Source organism: Cariama cristata, unplaced genomic scaffold (assembly GCF_000690535.1).
Source record: "Cariama cristata isolate BGI_N322 unplaced genomic scaffold, ASM69053v1 scaffold13385, whole genome shotgun sequence".
Taxonomy (NCBI): Eukaryota; Metazoa; Chordata; class Aves; order Cariamiformes; family Cariamidae; genus Cariama; species Cariama cristata.
Window position 1 is genome coordinate 564 of NW_009618211.1, and position 26,587 is coordinate 27,150.

The window sequence follows — 26,587 nt, forward strand, 5'->3', positions numbered from 1 at the left end:
CCCATAGACTTGGGGGTGTTTAAGTGGTGTAGCAGGCTGCTAACCATTTCCCCTTGGATTATGGGGGCTTCACTGGGCTCCCCATCCCTGTCTTCCAGCTCAGAGCGCTGGGTAACTGGAGAACAACTGGTCTTACTATTAAAGACTGCAGCAAAGAAGGCATTAAGCATCTCAGCCTTTTCCTCCTCCTTTGTCACTGCATTTCCCTCCGCATCCAATAAAGGATGGAGATTCTCCTTAGCCCTCCTTTTGTTGTTAATGTATTTATAGAAACATTTTTTATTGTCTTTTAGAGCAGTAGCCAGATTAAGTTCTAGTTGGGCTTTGGTCCTTCTAATTTTCTCCCTGCATAGCCTCATGACATCCTTGTCGTCCTCCTGAGTTCCCAGCCCCTTCTCCCAAACAGGCCATAAACTCTCCTTTTTTTCCCCGAGTTCCAGCCAAAGCTCTCTGTTCAACCAGGATGGTCTGTTTCCCCACCGGCTCATCTTTTTGCACATGGGGATGGCCTGCTCCCGCGCCTTTAGGATTTCCTTCTTGAAGAATGTTCAGCTTTCCTGGACTCCTTTCCCCTTCAGGACTGCCTCCTAAGGGACTCTTGTCAACCATGCTCCTGAACAGGCCAGAGTCTGCCCTCTGGAAGTCCAAGGCAGCAGTTCTGCTGACCTCCTCCTTACTTCTCTGAGAATTAAAACCCCTGTCATTTTGTGATCGCTATGCCCAAGATGGCCTCTGGCCATCACATCATCCACAAGTCCTTCTCTGTTCATGAACAGCAGGTCCACTGGGTGCCTTCCCTGGCTGGCTCCCTCACCAGCTGTGTCAGGAAGGTCTCTTCCACACATCCCAGGAACCTCCTAGACCATTTCCTCTCTGCTGTGTTGCATTGCCAGCAGACATCTGGTAAGTTGAAGTCCCACATGAGAACAAAGGCTAGCGATTGTGAGACTTCTCCCAGCTGCTTATAGAATATTTCATCTGCCTGTTCATCCTGGTTGGGTGGTCTATAACAGACTCCCACCATGATATCTGCCTTGTTGGCCTTCCCCCTTATTCTTACCCATAAACACTCAACCCTATCACCACCATCATTAAGCTCTAGACGATGAAAACACTCCCTAACATACAGGGCTACCCCACCACCTCTCCTTCCTTGCCTATCCCTTCTGAAGAGTTTATAGCCACCCATTGCAGCACTCCGGTTGTGCGAGTCATCCCACCACGTTTCCATGATGGCAACTATATCATAGTTTTCCTGCTGCACAATGGTTTCCAGTTCCTCCTGTTTGTTGCCCATGCTGCGTGCATTGGGGTAGATGTACTTCAGTTGGGCTATAGATCCCGCCACCTTTTGGGGGGAGAAGCCCTAATTCCTATGTGACTATTCTCAGGTGCTTCAGTGGTTTCTAACACATCAATAACCCTTGCATCTTTGCTGTCGCATGGAACTCCATCCCCTGCCTCCACTGAGATGACATACCAAAGGACCTCACTAGCACACCATCCCTCAAACATTGGCATGCTGCCCCCAGACTTATCCCTAGTGAGCCTGGTTTTAGCCTGTTCCTCCTTTAAACCTAGTTTAAAGCTCTTTCAATGAGCCCTGCTAACTCCTGTGTAAGGATCCTTCTCCCCCTTTGAGACAGGTGTGTCCCATCTGTCACCAGCAGGCATGGTGGTGTGTAAACTGACCCATGATCAAAACCCCAAAATTCTGCCAGTGACACCAGGCTTGGAGCCAGATATTGATCTGCTGGCTCTCCCTGTTTCTTCCCTCATCATTCCCTGCAATTGGAAGGATAGAGGACAACACGACTTGTGCTCCTGATCCCTTAACCAGTTGTCCCAAGGCCCTGAAGTCTCTCTTGATTGCCCTCAGATCTCACTGACTACCTGAAAAATCAATAATTGATAATAATCTGAGGGCTGTACCAGGGTAGGAAGCTTTCTCTTCACATCTTTATCCCAGGCCCCAGGGAGGCAGGAGACTTCCCTAAAGAAGTGGGTCTGGTCTACATATTGGGCCTTCTACTCCCTTCAGAAGGGAGTCTCCTATGACAATGACCCGTCTCAGCTACATTTACCTTCTCTTCTTCCTCAGAAAGCATAAGTGACAAGACATTTCAGGACCTGAGCTCATGCCTGCCTGAGAATTGTCCGTAGCAGATTGCCAATGACAGTGACAATGACAAATCCTTTTTATGTTCATTATTCACAATACCAGGGCCTTTTCCCAGAGTGCTGGGTTGCCACAGACTCTTCTCCTCAGGCCAGTAGCCTGCTGATTAACACAGGGGTCCTCATTTATCAGAGAGCTCACAAGCCCCATGGAGCAGGTCTGCATATTGCAGCTTCCTCCAGCCTTTCATTCTGCAAGCTCTGAAACTAAAAAAAGGTTCCTCTGGAACCCAGTTAAATGTGGAAATGGTGCCCATGCAGTCAGAGAATGACAGCACTTGAAGAACACCAGACCACGAGGAACAGGGATGAAAAGTCTACCATTACATAAAATTCAGAAGTTATCAATTGCTCTCCTGCAGTGAGGTCTGTACAAACACAGTGCACGTGTTTGTAGGAAACCTTATCGTCCCCTAACCTCTTTTTCCCTTCCTGTTGCTAAAAGGCTTTGATGGTTTGACAGATGATGAAATGTGTGCCACTTTGCCTTGCAATTCAAAGTTGGAGATGAAACAACACACAGTAATGCACAGTGTTCTTTTGTTGCCTTTCATGAACGTTGCCAGCTGCTCATCTCAAGCCTTCCTTCTGTAGAGGAAATGAGTGTGCCTCTTCCTAAATAACTGATACACTACCTTTCTGTGCCAGAGAAAATACATGGGGGTTACAGTTTCCGGGAAAGCAGAATCATGAGCTGTTCTTTCATCTGCTCTGTGCTTTGTTCCATACAAATACCCTTCCATTTTCTAACTTGACAGGAAACAAACAATCTGCTGGTTGATGAAGAAACATTATCAACTTGTCTCCTACTCCTTTATTTTCCACTTACAGGGATGATAGCCTCTTTACCCAATTGAAATCTTCATGACAGTTTCATGAACACTTCAGTTTTCAATGTTACTGCAAAGTAGTTGAATGGCTCTGCCATTACAAGTATTCGGAATAACTGTAGTCTGTTGTGGTCAGGAATACCAAAGCATTAACCAACTGTTGACATGATTCAGTTGGTACCTGGATGGGCACTTTACTGAAAGCAGAAATGTATTTCCACTGAAGTTAAAAGCACCACTGACATGGCTAAAAAGGCACAATCTTGTTTGAATATCCCACTGAACTGGTCATTAAAAGTGTGTCACTAGAGAGACTGTAACATTAAAGACTAATGTATACAATTCTTGGAACAGCTCTGAGAGCTCAGACCTAAAAGAAAGAAATTATGCAAGATTTTACAAGAATTTCAAGAGTGATTCTTATTAACAGATGAGAAGAAACATGAAAAAAAGAGACTGGACTCCAGGGGCTGATAAATAGAGGCCATAAAAGAACATTAAAATTAAGGCCAGGTTATAAGCTTTTAAATAACCTTATCAGCAACTGAGATTCTTCCCAATCAATACAGATTATGTTCTTTCCATAATGCTAAATGACTTAATAGTATTTTTTATAGCAAAGCTGTGTTTAGGAAAGGCTGTGTTCATTTTATCACGAAAGAACTGTTGGAGTACATTATGCAGTCCTTGAAGGTAATTATGACCTGCCCAGACAAACCCCAAAACATTCTGCTTTTCCCATCTACTCACTTCCTTTTGTTTTTTGCCTCTTGCCACGCTGTTCAATGTGTTGTTTTCTCGCAGAGAGTCCACAGTGTCTCCATACAGGAGTTTGATGGCCCGGACAAGGCGAGCACAGGACCGACTGTGATGGAGGTAGCAGTGTGGGTGACAGTAGTCAATGTGGGTACATATGAAACTTTGCTGGTTGCATAATAGGATCATAACCTTGAAAAGAAAAAAAAGAGGATAGTTACCTATAGAAAAGGCAGTTACACAGAGAACTCCATAGGGCAGCCAGCGATGGGGACAGCCAAGCTAACTTTTCCACAGCCTAGCTGGGAAGGCATGAAGCTCAACACAGCTTTCTGAAAAGCTATGCATGTCTGTGCAGAGCTCCATACTTGCAAGTGGTTTATGACCTAGCTAGGCATAGCTAAAGAAACATTAGTGTTAACAAAGCAGACAAAGAGACAGAGCTGCTGTAGACGTGTATGTTTGGTTGGTGGCAAGATTAAGGCTGAGGAAAATAGTATTCTTTCAGCTTGCAGAAAAGCTGTTGTATCCCCAACTCTGAGATGAGGACTTACACTGGAAATTGTCAACTACTCAATCATCATTAAAGCTGCAAACCCATCAGGTTCAGGGGTTACTTTCCTTCAAGGAACGCAAAAGGAAATATCTCAGTATGCTCTCAAGTAGGAATAAGCTGTGCCAGTTGTTCTGCATATGCTTCCCTCACCATGCCTGGGTAGGTCCATCCAGCCTAGATTTATGTTAGCTGGCTCAGTTATTATTTCTAGTGGTGTTGCCCTATCACAGCAAGGAGCTCTAAAAACCATCTAAGAAACAGAGTAAATACCTGGGCATTTAGCTATTCTGAGCCTTGCTCTGCTGCAGCAACACTGCTATTAGTCCCTAAACTAATTAATTAAAGACAGCCTTAGGTAAGTCTACACTTCAGTGACTGCTCTCTGGTGTAACTTAGAGGGTTTCTTCCCAGAGAAGCAAAGCTCAGTCCAGCAGCTCTTTGTACATTGGTCTTCATGTTACACACAAATCTAGCCAATTAGTAGCACTCTGAGGAAAACACAGAGGCATCCCCAAGCTACTCACATCGTAGGTCATAACTGGCCTTTATGAATGCTTCTCTTCATCCCACAATCTAGTGTAGAAATATCCAGAACTACCAGAAAGAAGCTATCCCACCTTTTCCAATGCACAGCTGCAGTCTGCTGGCTCTCTCAAGTAAGGCAGCCACATCACTCTCAACCCTCAAATATTTAGGCTTCTAAAACATCAGGATTTTAATTTTAAAAAAAAAATCTGTGCAGCATAAGTGGGATTCTTGCCTTTGCCTGCCTGTTCTGGCCTCATGTCATTTTAGGGTCACTCAGGAATAACTCAAGCCACCAGTGTTGCATCAATGTGCAAATGGTATAAATCTGATCAGCACTGTATAGCCTCTGCCCAGCCTCTGGTCCACTGTTACAACTTGTCATTACGCTACACTGACATAGAATGAGGACATCACGCTCCGGGCTGCTGTAAAGGACAGGTAAAAGGAAATGCTCATGCATGCACAGGAGCAACTGAAACCAGTGATCCTTTTGAGTGGTTTGCTCATGACCATTACGGAAAGCAGGTTTTTATTTTGCCTGTGGTTTTAGTGACCATCCACTCACACCTTCTTTCCAACAAACAAAAAAGGAAAGTTCTCATGCGATATCGGTACTTGCGTGGCATTAGCTGGAACAGATGATTTTTCAAATCTTCCTTTCTCCTATGCAGGCTAATCACATGTAAAGTGAGACAAGTATCTCAAGTTCCCTTCAGTTTATGCCTCATATTTATGAGTTCATGCCTTCTCCCACACTGAGCAAAGGCACTATGATTTATCCTAAGCTGCTAGCTAGGGAGATGCCTTTATCCTCTAGCAATTCATCTCCTAGTATACACTCTCATGTCTAACATACTCAGTTTAGTACACTGGAATTTCCAAATGAGAGGTAATCATTACCAAGAGCATTAGAGTACTGGCAGAGAAACAGGGTAGTCCAGGGATTGAGGTACTAGCTTGGAAGACGTGACATTCGAGTTCCCTGCCCTGCCCTCTTCTTCCAAAAAAGACAACTATCAAGAACTACTTCTGAGATCACAGTATTGGATTAAGCCCGTTCTTGCCCATACCCCATAGGAACAGGGCAGTTGAGAGCAGACTATGTGAAATACTTGGAGAAAAGAGGGGGATATCAACTTATTATTGGCAGTTGTCTTTCCGAAAGGCAACGCAGAAGTTAAAAGGCATCTGTCCTCATATACGCGCACAGGATACAATCAATCTGTGCACAGGGAGTCAATCCAACTTTTCTGCAAAGCGTGTGCACAAGGACACACTGACTGTACTGCACCATCACAGAGCATCATGAGGTGACAGAGGTAGAGGCATACAGTGCTAGGATACCAGTGGATTGAACTGTGTGGACCTGCCCAACGGACTTTTGGCACGTCTAAATCATGGGTACAGAGATCACCAAAATGGACGTCTTAGGCCCTGCGTGACCAAACCACATTTGCACTGTTGCACTCCTCGTCTGTTGGATAGAGTCAAAACTACACAAGGCCCTGGTGGGTTAGACATTGTGACAGAATGCATCTAGTGGAACCAAATAAAATGTTCCAAAAGTAAGGTTTTTTTTTCCCCATAAGGTGCATAATTAAAGCTCATTGCCATAGAGTTAATGGAGACAAAAATATATAAATTGGCTCAAAAAGGGGTTGGAAAAACTCCCTAGGAAAAATCCTCTGGTAATTAGTAAATGTAGTGGTCACAACAGAACCTCCAGCTCAAGTAGCTTCTAAAATGCCATTTCCTAGAAGCTGGGAGCCCAGCTCACCCTGTAGCCCATTCTGATACTCTGCCTGAACTACCCACTACTTGCCACACTGGAGATAAGATACTGAGCTAATGGATTTTTCAGCTGAGGTAGCATGGCTGTCCCTGCACACCTAGAGAGAAATAGTCCCTTTTCCCTTATAAACTCAATCTATGAAACAGAGGGAGCAAGACAAAAACTTTCCGGTTTTAGTCCTTTTTAGAAATGGCAAACAGACGACTTCCAAAGGTCACAGCTTACTTACGCTTGAGATCCTTGATGCTACATGGAGAAAGCACAGATTGTGATCTGGTTATTGCCAGCACAAAGGTTTTCCTATTGAAAATTCCATCCTTGAGAGCGCTGCCGGCGACTCATACTTACATGCAGCCACGACATGTTCCGATGATAGTTCTCCTCTGTGCCTGTGTTGCTCAGCACCTCGGGCTCAATGCTAGGCTCGCTCGCGCTCCAAGGGCTCCCTTCTTCAAAAGAAAAATACCCAAAAGGTGGTTGTTTTTATTGCTCCCTATGTGCTTTAAGACTAGGGACAGCACTTGTAAGCCAGGCCAGCCTTGTGGGAACAGACCAGAGTACACAGAATATGCCACACTGGAAAGACTGCTTTTGGACACCCCTCCCCAATCCTTGTATCATGCTGGCTTGACAATTACAAGAACCATTTAGCCTTGGCTTACAGGCCATCTTGTCAGTAGCAAACACTGCTCCCTTCCCGCTTTTTTCTTTAATGAAAGGGGAGAAGGTAAACAAAAAACATCAGAAACAAATCCTTTGCACCGTTCAGATGCTGTAAATGGTTGGTTTAGTGATCTGCATTGACTGGGCTCTGTGGTTAAAAATGTCAACAAAAATCCAACCAGAAGTGGCATCCAACTGGAAATGCCAATGGGCAAAGTCACTGCTAATTGCCCATGGAAACTGCTAATGTCATGGGGATGAAAGGGGAAAAAAATCCTGATTCGAGCACGCTAGTTCTAAAGAACTCAGGCAAGGGAGAGATTTCTCTGGGAACTTCACTGATCCCTGTGTTTCCTCTAGCCATTTCATAACCTATGGGCCTCCTATAAAACTAGCAATGCTGTTAAGAGATGGCTGGGGATGAAATCTCGTTAATCCTTTCTTTCTCCTCTTTAAGTGAGCTGTGACTTGCCAAAGTCTACAGAATGGGCAACCCCACTCTCCATGTTCACCTACTGAAGCATCTTTTGGGCAACAGAAAAATGACTATGAAGTTTGGGAGGTTATTTCAGCTCCAAATATATCCAAACCATAGTTTTTGGTTAACACCCCTAGCAGGGGGAGCCCCTTTACTTCAACTGAGATGGAGATTTCTTGTGGCAGGATGCACATTTGGTTCCCATAAGAGAAATGTATGGTGATCCATCTTTTGAAGACTAAGGAAGGCATCTGTAAACTGTAAAAATATATGTGTATGCCAATATGTAGAAATACAGTGTGTAGCATGTACATGTTATGTTCTACGTATAGGAATATATATATTACATGTCATATGACATGCCTATGACATCATATCCTACATAGAATATGAAGTGCATGTCCATACATATATATATATCTCCTGTTACTATGGACAATAAAATATCATATACGCGTATGACCTCACATAGTCATTATATCATATGATTTAGGGGTGTGTGTATGTGCATATACACACATGCATGTGCTCCCCTAAGGACAGCATGCGTTTGGCTGGCAGGCACCAGCATTCCAAGAGTTCATGCTCTAACACGGAGCTCTGAATTGACAACCCGTGCACAGAGCCGACGCTGCACCCAGGATTTGAACCGTGTTCCTCCCAGGCCCTAGGTTCAGGCAATCCCTGAAAAGGACTCTAGGTTTTTCCTAGCCTGCTGGGGTGTGGGGGGGTCTCTTGTCATTTCTAGCTCTGCTGCAATCACATCAAGAGTTTAGGTCCTGCCTATTGTCCCCTCCCTTTCCACCCACTCGTCTAAGTTACCTATATCAGTGACAGTGTCCCTGCTGTGGGACAGCTGCAGCTCCTCATTCTCAGACTCTGAGTCCTGCCGTGATAACTTGGTGCTCTTTAGGCTGCCGGCCCGGCGAATGCTGGAAAGGGAACCCCCCTTCTTCACCCGGAAACTGCGGGTTCCTTTAATCTGGAGCAAGCGGGAGCCTCCTATCCTGATCTTCCTGCTGGGAACTGTATTAAAAGAATAAGAGAGGACTTTTTTCCCCTTAATTTTTCCCCATTTAAAAAAGAAAGATATCCTGGCCCTCCCCTCCCTCCCGCCCCTTTGCTGCCAGCCTGTATTGCAGCGTCTTTTCTTCTACCAAGGAATGTGGGTCAGACGCTCCCTCCAAAGCCACCGCCAATGCAGCTCTATCAATCAGGCAGTAAAGATGCTTTATGGAAATGTGTTCAGCACCTCATCTCCTGGAGACCTGGTACGTCACCTTGACTGTATTTGGAATTAGCCCTCGTTCAACCACCAGCAAGTAGAGTCAGCTGCTCTAACAGAAACCCAAAACGTGGACAAGGAAAACCTACGATTCACACCAAATTGAATCAATTCCGGCCAGGAAACAGGATCTGCCCAATGGATGTAAATTGCAGTTTTCATTGCCAGCCCCTGGGGTTTACGTTAGTGCAGAATCACTTCTTGCTAGGGATAGATGGCTGAATCCCAAGCGTGAACAAGGCACCATGAACAAACCTATTTTCCTGTGGGCCTGGGTTCTGTAAACCTCACTGAGCTCTGCAGTAGGATCAATTATTTATTCATACAGCACATGAGACTGCAGAAGGGTAGTCTGCTTCATGAGGTTAGCACGCAAGACTTCTTTGAAGTAAGATTTGCATAAATCCGTGTCTCTGCATGTTACTCTTCATCATTAGAATGCTTTAGAGGAAACAGGAGCACGTAGATCCTCTCCTTCAGACAAATCAGCAGCTTTCAGGCATTCACAACATCCATTGACACTCTGCATTTTTGATGAGCACAGACATGAAATGGTTCAATGTTCAAAGCACCAACCGTTTGCACTTTCATTCTCCTCTCAGTTCAAAGGCAGTACATAGCGGTATGTCAGTCCAAATGTTGCAACACTCAGTCATTTTACTGCAGGTCTAATCAGGCAAGGCCCCGTGTGATTGATTACCTTTTGGTATGTTGTTGAGAATGAACAGGATATGGCTTTTTGGATACCATAGGTAAGCAAAATATTTTAATAGAATTGTATTTTCGCTTCAGGAAAAAAATCAAATACACCTTTACTCTTGAGAATGACCCTAATTCCTCCAGAACCCAATTCCCACTCCTACTTCCAGTGGCTAACGTCCTGGCCGAAGACAGTTGGATAGGTTTTGATAGCTACTCCTCAGTCCTCGTGAATCAGCTGGGCAAATCACCACTGAGTGACCAAAGAACATCCCTCCCAGTGATCATGCTGAGTTCCTGAGCAATCACGACTGCTTGGATTCTAATCAGATCAGCCTTGATACAGTGGCTCGGTTCCCCTGAACACCAAACAACTTAAGAACTTGTAACTGCATTTCATGAAGTCTGCAGAATCCCATTTTAGCACCCAAATAGTACATACGATCCTTTGAGAGCCTGCATCTACCTAGCTTTAGTGTCTGTATTTCAGACCTACCTGGAGCAGATTCTATACAGTAAACTCGTAGCTTTTGGATAGCTGTTAAGCCACGCCTGGGGTGAGCAATGAGAGCAAAGTTTTTAACACTCCAGAAAAAATGAAAGGAAACAGATTAGTACTCATCAAAGAGGTTGAGATAAAGAAACCTGTCACTGCAGGCAAGAAAAATTTAGTTACATTCACACAACAACATTTTCTCATCTAGAAAAGTGTAGATTGCAAAAGATGCCTCTGCATCTGTTATGTTTGGCCCGGGCGGATCCCCAGAAGAATATGCTGTGGCCAGAGAAAAGAACATCATTATTGTAATTTTAAAATATAACATTATCTTACATTTATTTAGCTTCCAAAATACTGCAAATACATTTTTGCTAGAGTATATTAGTGTATTAGGATTCAGCCCTCCTACCATAATCACTTTTCTCATCTCTAAAATGTAGTAAAGGAGCAGCTTTAGTAAAGGAATACTACATGACAGCTTAGGGAAAAGGGGGAATGGGAAAACAACCCAACTGAAATGGCAGGGAAAATGTAGTTTCACAGAATCAAGGATGCAGAAAGTTAATACTATCTTTGCAAAAATAACTCAATTCTGCATTATGCCTGTAGCACAGTAACACATGAAAGAAAACTTAAGTCAGCATTGTCTCTAAGAAAAATAGGACAGTTAGAGACTGGCCACCAGCATCTTCCAGCAGGACTGCGTGCTTGCAGGCATTCTCCCACTCAGGTGGATGGGACTGCTGCCTGAGAGGCTGAAAAGTGCTTTCAAGTAACTGTCACAACTATCTTCAAAAAAAGCCCAACCTCAAAACCAAGTTTTTCCTCTAAATAGTTAGTGACAACTTATCTCACTGATCTTAGACTATCAGACAGACCATAAAGCTGTGTATTTCTCCGGGCTGCCAATATGCCAAGGGTACAAAAAATGAGGTTGAGCATGAATTTATCCAGCTCACCTGTCTTAGGTGGATACCTAGCTGTCTTCACAGGAGTAACTGTCCCACCTGCCACACAATTTTGGAGGCAGTTTTACACCATGTAAGTCTTGGAAGCAGTTCCAATATTTTCTCCAGTAATTGTGGCAGGGTCACAGCTGAAGACAACGAAAACTTTATCCAAAGCCTCCTGAATTCAATAAAAGCTCCTCTGAATCATTAATACACATTACAGTTCCTAGAGGATAACCAGCCACAGACTCCATCCTTTTCAAACAATCATCAAACATTTATCCTTTTCAAACAATCACCAAAATTATCATTCAAACATCTGCATCTTTATATGGTTATTATGAGACAGAATTTAAACAGTTCTAGAAAACTTATTAGAGGGAGAATCATTTACAGGTACTGTCTGGTGGTTTAGCCTCTAATTGCAAATACGCACGATGACTGTATATTGTATTGCAACACTTGTACCATCAGATAGTATGTGAGTTTTGCATGAGATGGCTCAAAAATGGAAACAATCTGCTGTTCTCAGCAAACACAGTGAGCTTGAGGTTTGCTTGTACAGTATACAGTATGTTGGTAACATTAATCCGCTAGCCATCAAAAGCCACACAGGTGTGTGTTTTTCATGTGGTAGCAAAGAATTCAAGAGATCAAGTGATCAACCACTAATTCTGTGAGATGCCATGACTTCCAAACCGGTATAGATTTTCACCGAAAGATCCCCATCTTCCCTCCTATGTGTGGTTTTCCCCAAATGAAAAACTGTAATCAGAATAAAAAAACAAACAAGAACACTTTTGATCTTTATTTTTAAAGTGAATCAAATAGTGATGCTTCTCTCAGCATCCCACTGAGAGACAGTTTCAAACAAGGCATCCTCCTTTTTAGAAATCTTGCAATGCTCTCAATCGGTTTCAGTCATAGCAGTGTTTTATAAAATTTAACATCTTTGCTTCTCACATTTGTTATATTGAACCCTGAAGGCCAGAAGCATCTCAGAAATGATTCAAAGCCACGTGACTCCATGGCCGCCTGCTTTTTATCGCAGTCTATGCAAATGAAAACATATAATCAAGCGCCACTTCACAAGCCCTGAGAATACAAGAACCTTATTGTGCTGACAAACCTTTTTTCTCCTCGAAACCAGCCTCAGATTTGAGGGTGTGACTGCTGCTGTGCAGGGAATCCTTTGAATCTTCATTTTCATCCAAAACCCCAGCAAAGCTGATCTTTCTTTCATACCTGTGCCGGTCCATCTCAGGGTCCAGACGCAGCCTGCAGCTCTCCAGATCCTGTAGCAGAATATAGACCACACAGATGTGCAAGCAATGTGAGCCCCCATGCTTTTCACTGCAACCACAGAAGCTTCAGGAAGAACTGCTTCAGATGGGAATTTATTTCTGTCACACAGTTCTCCATCTACCCTGACACTTTCTAATCCAACTACTCTTTGGGCTTGCAGCATGCTGAGCCACGCTGTCAGGATGGAAGAGTTAACAGGTGTTAACACACATTTCTGGTTAACACTGCTGAGTGAATTGGCACCCTGTCTGCAGGCACGTGAACTGTGAAAACACATAATGTCACCTACTGGATAGGTGGCAATAAAAGGTGGCTGCTGCCCAAGATGTTGGGTGGACAGTTAGACCCCTACTCCAAAAGGCTCCCTGTGGTTGATGAGGGAATGTGTCGCCACTGTACTCATCAGAGGCAGAAAAGCTGAGAGAAAGCTAGCTGACAGTGCAACAGCCACGACAGCACGGCCCAGAGCAAACTTTCTGCGTGCAGATCAGGCAGAAAGGACATAATGGAAAACAAGGAGCAACAAAAATGTTAGCTGGACTTAAATTCTGGAAAATAAACAGCATTGCACCAAAGAGAAGCTAGTTTGCACCATCATTTTCTTATATTAACAGAAATGGCACCATTTTTGCCACCTACTGGCTACCAATTTGGGCCAAAAAAAGCAAAAGTCCTAAGATTCCACAAGCTATGGATTATCATCTGCTTTCTCTAATCACAGCTAGAAAAAGTGAAAGAAAGACTGTGCACTCCCACACTGGCAAACACAGTTAAAATGCTGGGCTCTTTAAGAACATCATTTGTGCCTTTTGACCGGGGATATCATCAGCTTTGAGACTTCCCCACCCAAAATGTAACTAGTGGAAATCTAAGATGACACAAAGCTGCTTGCTGTGAATAAAGGGCTGATGAATGATAAGATCACTGAAAGTATCCAAAATGGTTATTCTACAGAAGTTATTGGGAGCTACTTGGGTAGTGACAAAGTTTGCTACTCTAAGAGTTGGTTTGTGAAAAAAAAACCACACCCAAAAAAAAGTCTTGTCAAACATATGTTCTAGACTGAGCTGTGCTGAAATGGGTTAACTAGCCTATCTAACACCAGCTGAAGGTCCCAAACCATTTGCAGTCAGCTTTGCGTCTCCAGGGAAAATTATCTTAAATGATTGTCAGAAAAGTGAACATTTGATTGCCATAAAGGAAATATTTTGACTTTGCTCAGTAACAAAACCTGGGGTATAAAAAGGTGGGTGTCTAAAGTAATGATTTGTAGTATCTCTAGGATTGAAAACTGCCATGTAAATAGTTTAAGGCGTATCTAACAGAGTTTAGGATATGAAACAAAAGCTAAAGCATTTCAGGATGAAAATCTGTGATCAAATCTGTCTGAATTACAGCAGCTTCATAAATTAGCATGCATAAGGTGAGCCATGACAGCAGTACAGGTGTATTCCTAGGGCACGGTCAGAGTTCCGCTCCCTGGAGTGTTTAAACACATCACTCCTCCCAGCTGTTTATCAACACACTTACCCTGGAAATTGTTGCCTGCACAAATTAGACAGACGCCTAACAGAATGAAATGCATTCTCTCAGCACACAGTTAGTCTGACTCTATCTATCTTCAGCACCTGCTAAGCTAAGATGACTTTCCACCACAGCAAATGACAAGTTCCAGTTCTCTGGCTCTACTGTGGCAGCGGTAGTCTCCAAGAGAATGTATTCATCACTCCCAGCCATTTGCAAAGTGAGCTTGTATCTACTCCACAGCTTCAGCAAAAGGCTTTGGTTGAACCTTCAGTAAGGACTGCGTACCTCACGCAAACATAGGTATGGGTGCTCATGTCCTCAGCCTGGCAAGTCTGGATGGACTGTGGGTAGTTAAACTGGTTCACCACAACTAGTTCAGTTAAAAATGCTTTAGTTCTTCAAGGCTGCTAAGTCTGTCCTCCTATCTATGGAACAGGTATGCCTACAAACACCAATGGAAGCGAGATTCGCTCTCCCGGAACTTCAGCTTTATGGACCATGACATTACATACCTGATTCTCTTGGAAAGGAAGCATGACTCCATAAATACAGAGACTTAATATTTTAATCTGGAGTGTTGTTGGCTCTTCCCCCTGCCCCTGTTCCGTACAAACTTGAGAGAAGTACTCTATGGCCATTTTCTCTAATAGGCTCTTGCATAACGTGACCTTAAGGTTTCTTCTGCCTACGCATCACAGAATAATTCCTCCTCCTTCTCTCCCATATACAAGTCTGAAAAGCCATTAATCACTTGCATTTCTATCTGGCACAAAAGCACAAATTTATGTTGACCTTCATTACCCAACATATTCTTAGTTCCAAGCCTAACTACTTTACTGAGACCAATTCTAAACCCTGGTATTACCCTGCTTTTGGATGCAGTCATTTATTACATGGTAAAAATATCAAGAAAGTGTTTACAAAGACTTCTGCTGAATTTATCCCCGTTTTTTAAAATTGCCCTTCTTGCATACCTGGGAGCTGAGTCACTTCATCATAGGTCATCTACAGCCTTTGAAGTGAATTTCAGAACCTAATTACTATAATGCCCAGCCAAATCAGCCTGTCAAGCACAATTGTCATGAGCAAAATTTGGTCTAAGCCTGTCATTAACAAAAACCAGAATAGTAAGGCTAAATCCTTGATGTCCACTTGGAAACTTGACTTCTTATTCTTTCTTTATAATTTTTAATCTGATTTCCTAAAGAAATTAGGCTTAAAAGATGAAACCGTGTGTCTGCCATTCAATTCTCATCTCATTCCATGCTAACCACCTCTGAAGCTGATGGTCACCTTCAACTCAATTTGACAAGACAACTGAGTGCCTGTGTATTTTCTGAAACAATAGGTTGAAGGCAATGTTAAACTGCACTATTAGACATAAGAAAATCCACACAAGAACAAATCACTGGAAATCAGGTTTCATGGGTTCTGCTGTTCACCAAATTGGTTGTCACCTAGTCAGTCATTTAGCTTACTATTCACGCCAGGATTTGGCTGTGCCTCTCAGTCTCATAGAAGTTTATTTTTTTCCTTGCTTCTTTGTCTCTGTTTCTTTCCTTTCTTCCTCTAGTCCCTTCAGTTCTGCTGTCTAACCCAAACCAAAGATCTGCAACATTTAAGCTCCAGCAAATTCTCTGTAAACCATCCTCTTGCTTTCTCCTAACTGCCCTGTTCAGTTCTCTTGTCAACTTGCCCTCTGAATCAGCTAGGTAGCATGTGAGCTGTCACCTCCTGCAGTCCGCCTCCCACACCTCTCAGGTCCCCCACACTCAGTTTTTCAATCCATCTGTTGCTCTCTTCTCTATTTTGAAACTTTCTTGAACTTGCAGCACATGTTGTGCTTCCACAGTTTATCTTCTTAATCAACCCTTCTGATGTGTCCTGCCCATCTTCTACTGACCAGACAACGGCTCCTTTCTCCCTGCATCAGAGATCCACTTGAGTTATTACCCCACCCTACCTCTCCTCAGACAGGCCCAGAGCCCAATGACTTCTGCAGGCATGGCTCCCTTTCCAATGTGTGTTCACTCACCACAAGAGGCTCAGTACGTGGCCTGGGCAAATCTCTCGAAGGAAAGTGGTTATCTCCAGGAGAAGCTGACAGGCTGCCATTTTCAGTGCAAAAGGACAACAACATTTGGTAGGATTCACAGTGCCTAGGAAAAAATATCGCTATGGTGAGCAAGGAGATTATACAAAATCTGGAACTAAGAGGTGATGGACATTTTCACATATGATGCATAATGCAAGCGCCACTAAAAAAGAGGAAAACCCAGACTTCTATCTATGCTACTTTTCCTATGCTAAAAGGAATATAGTCAAACAAATATCAATCCACGTATTTACCGGTACGTGCAATAGTACTAACACACTATAGTGTACTATAGTTTATATTATACTATATTATGGTGAAGTACCTACTAAACTAACATTAATCATAGAGCATTTTGTATACACTGCATTTAAAGTTAATACAGGTTAAGAAGTAGAGAACCTTCTTCCCTTTACAGTTTTGCATTCAGCCAAATCTTCTGCAGTTCTAGAAAAGAGTCACTTTCAAATATAGGAAAATTTCCCAAAATACATGGAGTTATGACTAGCCAGCAAAGAGGTACTGTGGCTATTATTAATTACAACCCTGATAACTAGAAAAGACAGCCTCCTTTGAAGTCAGGCTTCTTTATTTATGCAAAGGATCCAAATGCTATTTAAAGATAATCAAGAAAAAAATTATCAAACTGCTCAATCAAATTACACATTCAAATGCTTAACCTAAAACAAAGTGGGAAAGGGAAGAGGGACTATCAAAATACTCGAAGTTTTGTCTCAACTGAGTCTAAACAATCATCTTCAAAAGCTCTACATTTTGTAACCCTTCTAATGCCATTCAAAGCTTGAAAAGCATGAAGGATTCTTCAGTCCTTGATCAATTTGAAAAATACTATTTAGGATAATAGACAACAATAAGAATAAATAAAAAAATTAGTTTTGACAACAACTAACCACACTCATTTTTCAATAATGCCTGATATTACCATCTACATACATTTCAGAAAGATCTGTGTTTTCACTTGCTTTCTCCCATGTATGATCTAAGTAATTTTTGCAAAGAAACAGTCCAAACCAAACAAGTGGAGGACACTTCAGCGATCAGATAAAACCAGATTAATTCTGTGATGCTTGCTAATTCCTCTGTACAGATTACCAGTAATGAATTATGGACTTTGCAGGGACCAAAATAATCTGAACTATCAAATACAGCTGAGACGTACAGTGTAACAGAACATCCAATTGCATATTTTAGGCTCCTCAATCTACTCCCTACAGCATACTGGGCAGCTTTTGAAAAATCTCTGCCTTCAGCAAGAATGCAGATCAGTTATTTTCAGACCCTGGCTTTCAGGAGAGTACTTGAGCTTTTAAATGGCTTTCTAGACCACAACCTGTTCTCTCTGTTTGCTTGTCTTAGGTCACCCTTTTAAAGCAGCTCCACATCTCCTTGAGTGTCTGGTATCAGTGGCCAAATAGGGACAAGAAAGCCTATTCTGTCACTCAGTCATGGGAATGCAGTTGTTCATTCACAGTGCAGGAGAGGGAAAATTTTGGGTGCACCCTCCTCCTGCTTTGGATATATCTCCTAAAGGGCTAATAAAATACCCAGAACAGCCACCCACATTCACGTAGCTGCTACCGCTGGCACACCACATAGGGGCACATGTGAAGGTCTAGGTTGGGGCCCATACGTTCTCTCAACATCATTTCCCACAAATGCCATTTCACTTCTCCTACCTGCTCCTCTCTACTCCAAAGCTGGCCTTTGTGCAGTGATAAAAACAAACCCAGAACCAGAGAAAAAGAAACCAGAAGATACATAAACAGTGCTAGCACGCTACATCCAATGGTGAACAACAGTACATGTACACAGGAACCAGTACATTACAGCACACACGTATATACAAATGGTGTTGGGAAAGGACATAAGTTGTTACCACCTTCACCTACACCAGTATGTGTTTTGACTTAATTTATTTCGATTCACAGCATTTGTTATAATTTGCATGCCTATCTAGACTTCCAGAATCAGTGATCTGTCACCCCCTTTCCCACCCTTATGTACACACATACACAAATGTGTGTTTTATTCATCTTGTTGTTATACAGATTTTTAATGATACTTTTTATACCATTGTGCTATATTTCTGCTTGAGAATCAGGCAAATATACTGAAGTCAAGATTTAAAAGCCTTTGGTAGAGCTGTGCCAATTCACATCAGGTGAGGAGATGACTCTTCAGTGTTAAGAATCAGAAAAGCAGCTGATCGTACACAAATATTTTAGCAGAAATAACTGAGAAGAATGGGAGTCTGAACCACTTTTGATGCTCAGGTGACAGCAAGACTCAAGAAATAAATTATTACCCTGCTTATAATTGCAGTTGCCAGTATACAGGAATTGCAACTCACTGCCTGTTTCCCTTCCCGTTTCCTTCAAAGTCCCTCAGTGCTGCTACCCATCTGTCATGTTGTACATCCAGGCACAGAAAGAACAGGGGAGGAAGCTGGGGTGAAGGTGAGGGACTGGGAAATACAGCTGGGTGGCAAGAGGATGAAAAGAGAAGAAAAATTAAGTGCTCCTAAAGCAGAGGTTCTTACAAGCGGGGGTTCTTGTAGTAAAGGGAGTCTCCTTACTGTCATCTAAAAAGTCTTCTTCCTCATCCTCCTTTCTCAGGCGCCTCTTGGTCTCCTCATCATAAATGAGGCCCAGCAGGTTGGCAGGGCTCTCACTCTCAGCATGGCACAGCTCGTTGAGGCGGACACCAATTGCCTGCAGACAGGGAGAAAGAGAAAGCACAAGGAGGTGAGAATTTCAGCCCAACTCACTGGTGGTCAAAGGCTCTGCCCTATGCAGGCTGTGGAGAAGTTCCAGCCAGAACAGAAAGTCCTGGCTTTATTTTTATTGTCTGGGAAGTGCAGTAAAGTAGAAAGGGATGATAGGAGATTAATTGCTACCAAACTCATCGTTTATTTCCCCCTTTTTTCCAACCAAAATTTGCAAACCGTGTCAAATTTCAGGATGAAAAATTTTTGCAGATTTGGTTAAATAACAACCTCCCCCCCCTCCCCCTAACTGGCACATGATAGGCAGGAGGAGATTAGGTCATTATTTTGTATTATTTTCTTCCACTTTTCTTTCTCCCCTTGATATATGTGTTTCAGATTTTTGCTAAGTCTTTCCACTGAGATGTCTTCTGTTTAAGAAATTATCCTCCACAAAGCTGTTGAATGCCCATGGGAAAGCCTGCTTCCATCTTTAAAGGAGAGACTCCCTGACACACTTTCTGAAAATGAACTGACAATATGCTTATAAAAACTGGGAAGGTGCATGGTAATGGTGTAGAGGGGATCCATGTAAAGAACACTGACAGACAGATTTCCACTGAATACTGTTATATTCTCCAGAAAGACACTGATTGCTATTCGTGGTTGGTTGCCAGCATCATTATCAGCATGTAAACAGCCCTCATGGTGCTGTCAGCAAAGCTACAGATAAGGGTGTGTTAGCAAGAAGAATGCTTTCCTGCTAAGACACTTCAGAGCTCTTAAGGATTTTCTTGATTTTCTTTGCTGCAGGTAGGTGAAGAGAACACAGACAAGAACATAAAAATTTATCTTGTAATATCACTTTGCGAGGGAGGAAATGTGTTTAATCACAGAGTTTTCATCGGCACTTGCCATTTGGCCTTTTTTGTTTTGGGATAGTTTCAGAGAAGGATGCTAAAGAGGTTTTCTGAATCTTCTACAAGTCAGAACTGATGATCATGCCAGCACTATGGAATTTTCCTGTCTCAGCTAAAGTGACACAGAAATACATAAACAGTCACTTATTACAGCTGTTCTTCCTTGCTACCAAGCAGTTCCTGTGAAATCCAGCAACAATGAAGAGGGTAGACTCAGCTACACAGACAGAATAAGGTGGCATTGTTGTGGTTTGCAAGCTGATGCAAATAGTTGCCAATCTCAGCTATCTGTGAGCCTGCATATTGCTAAATAAACTCCACATCTCTCACAAGTTTTCCCCCTTTCATGTTTGAGGCATTTAAAGGAAGAAGTGTTCTGCATGCCTATCCACAAAGCAGTAACTGATTACATATTATTTATGCTTTGTTGTCCACCCTAATATTAAAGCAATCATACGTAATCCCACAGCTTCCTACCCAATGAGTACTGAATTCCTAACAGGTATTATCTGCATGAATTATGCTTGGTTTTCCTAGCAAATGGAGAGTATGCCACACTTTAAAAGAAATGTTTCTTAACAGAAGCAGCCAAAGGAAGTGATAGACTAACCTGATCAGAATAGATTTAACACTGTATTATTTCAAAAGACAGCATAACAAGTGAGATTGCTTGACTCAATAGGCTTATCACTGTTAGGAGCACTCCAAATCCCGCCTCATGTGGAAAGGGTTTACCACTGTTATTTTCTGATGGGTATTAGGGAGGCTGAATGAAAGGAGTTGGGTGGGGAAAGAAGGTTTTACATTCATTCTTGGTCTCACTAAACTTTGACTATAGCACTGTAATATCACAATTAGTAAGCGATGACAGACAAGCAAGGATCCATAATTAGCACAAATTTCCAGCCTTAGTTACTGCAAGAAAAAACCAGAACAAGGTCTCAGTGCATTCAGAGACTAATACATTCTTTTCTTTGTCCAAGAATCTTCCTTCCAGAGCAGCAGCTCTGCTGCCACCAAGCAGCAAGGATGGTGTGCTGTAGAGTGTTGACAAGGGTTTGGTAGCATGGAGGCAGAGTTGGGCTGGGCGAGGTAGCCCATCTTCTCGGTACTGGAGCTGCTTAGGAGCTACGTGAGTGCACAGTCATTCCACCCTTTGTGCTGATACTGCCCACAGTGAAACGGGCAAGTTAACACACAGAAACAGCCGCATGTTCTACAGCAGGTGCCTGTACTACAGCAACAGAAAGCTGTTTCTCCTCACAGTTCAGCCTATCTCATCGGAATCTGATCAGAGCCAACAAAGGCAGCCGTGTGAAGAGCACAGTTTGCAGAGTCCAGGCTCTACAGGCTTGGCTCGTGGCTAATGCCTACGCTTGCAGCCAGCTCCATCTGAAAGAGCTTCTGGGAGGAAAAGCAGTGCCAGAGGACCAGCCTGGCCCAGCATTCACCATCAAGGACATAAAAGAACAGCACCTCAGCAGTGCTAGGTGCAGACCAATCCTGAAGCATGAGTCTGTTCGGGGGACAGTGATGCTGTAGGTAACTATACTGTTCTAGCCTCCAGTGAGAAGAAATAGAAATATTAATGAGTGGCAGGACGCCTTGCAGTAAAATGAGAAGAAATTTGCACTGTAAAGAGTAGTCTCCAAATCTAACCTAACTGTTGGTTTAACCTACGGGTCAGCAAGGATTTTTTGGCATGGCTTATGTAAGTACCCCAAGACTGCAGAGTACATGGCTTTCAAATTCCCCTGAGCCTTGGATTTTACATCTTTTTTTTTTGTCTTTTTTTTTTTGGATCATGATGCTTACTGTAAAAATCTTCGGTTTTGTGAAAAGAGGCGAGAAGCACAAAGCTCATTTCCAGCTAGACGTATGTAACAGGCACCATAGAGTTCAAAGGAACTTCTCCCACTATTTTGAGTTGTGTGAAATGACTTGTAATAAGCATCAGACCTTCAGCAGGTATACCCCAGTGGGTTTCAAAAGAAATTGCAAGCAGCACCGACAGGGTCAGATAGGGCAATTGCCTAGTTGATGTATGGTAAGAGGTCACGATCAAATAAAACTTGAAGGAGCTAAGCTCAAAACAGAGACAGTTCTTTAGAGGACATGTAGTAGCCCTGTAGGATTCCCTGCCAAAGAATGATGAGTGCTAACAGTTTGTATGGGTGCAAAGAGAGACTGAGTAAGTGCATCAGAGTGAAATCCATTACTGCATATACAGTACCACATCTAGCTCAAGCAGCCCTGGGCTTAAAAATATTTGGAAGCTATAAAAAAAGCAAGCAGCATCACACCCCCTGCTCTTACTCTTCCTTAGGCATTCACATATGACAAGTTCTGGAAACAGGAGAGTGGACCAAATGGATCCTCAGAGGGAACACGGCAGGAAGAGGGACACTGTTCCCAGTTTCCCAGGGAAGGGGACACTGTTACGTCCTAACAAGACCATTTCCATTAGGAGAAGAGCTGATCCTGGCAGGCTGTGAAGTACAAGTTGGAAATAAGGCTTATGAGTCCTCATTTTCCTGGAACTGAAATTCTGTAAAGTATCCAATCACCTTTGCATTTTGGTACATTTTTTTAATGTAAGGAGAAGAGAAACAAACACTTACATCTCCCCACTGGTAGAAGAGCTTAGCTGCGTTCCACTGCAGCTTCTGGTTCCTTTTGTTGCCCACAATGGGGGAACGTCCACGGGACAGGCCTTTCTTAGTAATGTTCACATGGTGGCCCTTCATCCACTCGGGCCAGTTGCCACGATTACAGCGGTGAACAAAGCGTGCACACTCGAGGAACAGGGCTGCTCTCGCCACTACAGGAGCTTCCTGAAATGTTTGCAAAAAATCACTTTAAATACAGATATTTTGGAAAAACTCCCAGAACATTAGAGGATTTTGTGCTTTAATCAATTTCTTTGCAGGCTCTCCATGGAGTCAAACAGACTCAGCAATCTCTCCATCCAAATCTGAAACAAGTATTTCTGCCGTAGATCTCGTCTCTTGAGCTAATAAAGCCAAGGCTCATAAACACTGAACATTTATGCTTAGCCCAACCACTAGAGGGGCAGGAAGAGCCACATAGTAAACATAAAAAACCTTGTATCAGTACCCCTTTGCAATGTTTTCTTTCAGAAACCATTCAACTGCCAAAAAGCAGAAGCATGCATCTGACACTGTTACTGGAGGAATGAGTCAAGTTTTTTCACCTTTGCTAGTAAGGCTGCAAATACTGCAGGTGCAAACGGCAGCATGGCACTTGCTGAATCCTAGCATTTGTCCTGTAAGTTCTGCTTGTGGATCTCGGAGTGGAAGCAATGAATGGAGGCTCGATGAAACTAGGAAGGGTGCTCCTTTGCACTTACGACAAGCAGATATGGAGAGTGAAATCCATTTCTGGCATAAGTCAACAAAATTTCACTGGCCTAACTTCAACGGCCTTAGCAATCATCAGACAATTTAGTACAGAAACAACATCAGGCAGCTGAGTTATGAAGTGATTGACTATTTTCTAGAGGAAAAACCTCCTGTCCCCAGCTTGGAAGAGTACTTTAATGGGAGAAATTATATTGAGTGTATCTTAGCTTGTATTAAATCACTCAGCAGGATCCATGTTAGACCAATAAAGAATGCTTCTGAAAATCTTAAATATGTTCAAAAACGGACACTGTAATTTGTTTCCTAAAGAGTAGCTCAGACTCCGGAAGGAGTTTTCTTCCCAGCAGCCTACAACTCTGCAAAAATAACATCTTTACAGACATGGAAAGTGACTAAAGGCAAATGGTCCTCCTCATTTCCTTTTAATTTCCTCCTCCTTTTCCTGCAGTTTTCACAAGCAAAAAGCCCTGTGGCCAGCAGGTTGTAAAACTAAGAATACAACAACGTCCACAATTTACAAGCTGGCTTTGAAAGGTTCCCTAACCGGGACTTCACAGAGCACAAACATGTATTCCACACATTAGATGCTGACAGCTTTAATGAGATAATTTAAACAGATCAGCATCTTCTTATAAGGGGAGGTTCCTCATCTGTGGTCCATAAACAACAGACGGGCCCTGTGACCATGGAAGATGGTCTGTGGAACATTATTAAATAGTGCCTCCAATACTGCTTTAATCAGAAGTTGAAAGCAAGAAATTCTGGACCAATGCTCTAAAAGTTTGGGAATTGATTTAAGAAATTCTGTACTGCAGCTAAACTTACAGCCAGAAATTACTGCCAACAGGACTGAAAAAAGTCAAGCCTTTTAGGGGACTGGAGCAAAAAAAAAAACAAAACAAAAAAAAAAAAAAAAAAGCAGCATTATGTTTTGTCTACATTAACAAGAAAACATATGTTAATTTCTTCCTGACACAACATCCTGTTGCAGCTTTTTGCCGCAATATTTGAATATTTTATTCAAATGTTGGAATAAAATAGCAATCTTTTAGGAATCCTCTTGAATAAGAACATTAAAGCTGGCCCAGTGTTCTGACAAGGGAGGCAGAAATCTGAAACCACTCACTCACTGACAACCAGAAATAATAAAACTAATATCTAGTACCTGGAAAAACCATTACAAATTACTTCTTGCTCCCATGCAATATGGAACACAGAACAGGCGAGCATTTTATTCTTTTACTCTCACAAAGTAAAATCTTAACCATGGAGACATACATGAAAAGATGAAGCACCTGCCTTAGCTGCCTCCTGTTTTAGTTCACCACTGGTAAAGCCACAATTTCTTAGCACATAGGAAACTTGTAAAGACACACGTTGTAAACATTATGGAAGCACCCAACTACTATAACTAAAGGAGGATATGTAGGGTGGGGGGTAAAGGGGGGGAGCAGGAGTTCTGGATTAAAAAATCACCGAAAAGGCCTCCTGCATGAAGGAGGACTTTCTGAACATCACGGGGCACAAGCTCCCTGTGATTGCTTACCTGAGGCTCAGAGAAACCTGAAGCAGCAGCAAGAGAAAGATGAAGATGTGACAGAATGGACAGGGATGGATTCACATCACAGAGAAACACATCACAAATGGAGAGAAATGAATCAGGCAGGTGCACAGCTGAAAAGAACACAAGTTACCATGGTCACTGTCAAAACTTAACACAGCAGCAATACTCTCACAAGCCTGTCCGTGCCTGTGAAATTGTTCACAAGTCCACTTTTAACATTAGACCTACTATATTGCTTTGCTTTTTGAAAATTGTTCTTGTACTGTATAAACTGAACATGGATAAGAATCCACCATCTTCTTAACAAAATTCCAAGTACTCCCACTGGAGGTTTTCAATAGATTACCTGATTTGTACTAATAAGAGCAAAAGCAATGACATGGGCGAGGAGGGACATAACACAGAATGGATTTGGATTACTGTTCAAGTAAAGCTGATTCTGCAGAGTTTTATGACTGCAGAGCATCTAGGTCCAGTTTCATTTTCAAGGACAATGAATTTTATAAGACTAATCAACCAATGGCAATTTTCTTGTGCCCATTCTTACACTCTGCAAGGCACTTCAAGCAAAAATTCATTTCCACTGGTCTCTTCAAGGTAAAAAAAAAAAAAGTGTGCCCAAAATAGCAACAATCTACTTTTAAAAGTAAATAAAGTAAATTCAAGTGCTGTCAAAAGATGCTGGCTGGATAACTCTGCTTTGTCTAGCCACAAGGTAAGTTTGGCATGAGAAGTAGCTTAGCAGGTATATGAAGACAGGTTGTAAATTATTAACCAATGTCTTGCAGAATTGCCTCAAAAACATTAGTTCAAATCTCTCTGATTATGTCTAAAAATGGTCAAGTACAATCCATGACATGGCTCTTTAGATGACTGGGAACAGAAACACCCTGGGGACCTGTTTGGAGCAATCTCTGATTTCCTTCCAGGTCATATAGCCTCCTATGGACAAATATTTCTGCTATGGAAGCAGGGACATGGGAACAGCAGAGCCTGCCTAAGGCCCTGCGTGACACGGAGTCAGGATACTGGCAAGTATTCTTGCAGTTTAGATTTTGCTTCTGCCATCCCAATACTTAGTAGGTTCTCTCTAACAAAACCCTGCCATAAAGCAGTGCCATTATGGCATTTTGACAAGGATAAGAGACTTACATGTTAGAAGAGATCAGCTCACACATCTTATTGGAGAAATGTAATGGTGATAGGTGTCCCACATTGCTAAACTGGTCAAAGGAAAGCTTGTATTTCCCCACCCGAGTCATTTACACTAGTCTAATTAGAATACTTTAGGTAACATCTTTATACGATGCTAGACAGCGGTTTGTTGGAATCCTCTGCAGAAACTTGACCACAGGCTGAAATATCATATTATTTGCCTTTCAACCTCCAAAGTTTCTTAAAAGGGAAAGAAAATCAATTTTGTTGTTGCCAAGTCTGGATGTAAGCTGGTGACACAAAGATGAAACTCTCTGCAACGTATTATCAATTGTCACTGAATGTTTGCAAAGCCATAAATTGATTGTAGTTTTATAAAATTCAGTCAAGGAAGGATGCTGCTTCTAGGAAAATACATTAACTACATAGTTTCTAAACCTGAGGCAACACTCAGTTTAATATATAAGTAAATCATTACCTCTGTAAGGATGCAGCCTTTGTTTCACTGTCCTAATTTCTTTAAATCGCTGTGGCAAACCTGTATAAAGATCCAGGCTGATCAAAGATCTTGAAGTTGGTATAACAATGGAATTTTGAAAATCTGCATGAAAAAGTATGCTCAAAAACTTTATGAAAGAATGGAAACTGGAGCTGTTAGCCTTTCATTTTTTAAAGGTTGCCATAGCAACTAGGCTGTAT

At 42.4% G+C, this 26,587-nt stretch overlaps 1 protein-coding gene across 1 annotated transcript in view; it reads right to left on the bottom strand.

Moving 5' to 3' along the window:
- Positions 1-3,758: 3,758 nt before the first annotated feature.
- LOC104162118 (protein unc-80 homolog) overlaps positions 3,759-26,587 on the bottom strand; it is a gene marked incomplete at both ends in the record, with an annotated part of 70,538 nt that continues 47,709 nt past the window's right edge. The window contains 8 exon segments of the mRNA XM_009700771.1: positions 3,759-3,956; positions 6,989-7,089; positions 8,604-8,807; positions 12,344-12,509; positions 16,082-16,113; positions 16,116-16,205; positions 18,738-18,873; positions 22,408-22,620. Coding sequence (XP_009699073.1) covers positions 3,759-3,956; positions 6,989-7,089; positions 8,604-8,807; positions 12,344-12,509; positions 16,082-16,113; positions 16,116-16,205; positions 18,738-18,873; positions 22,408-22,620 — 1,140 coding nt within the window.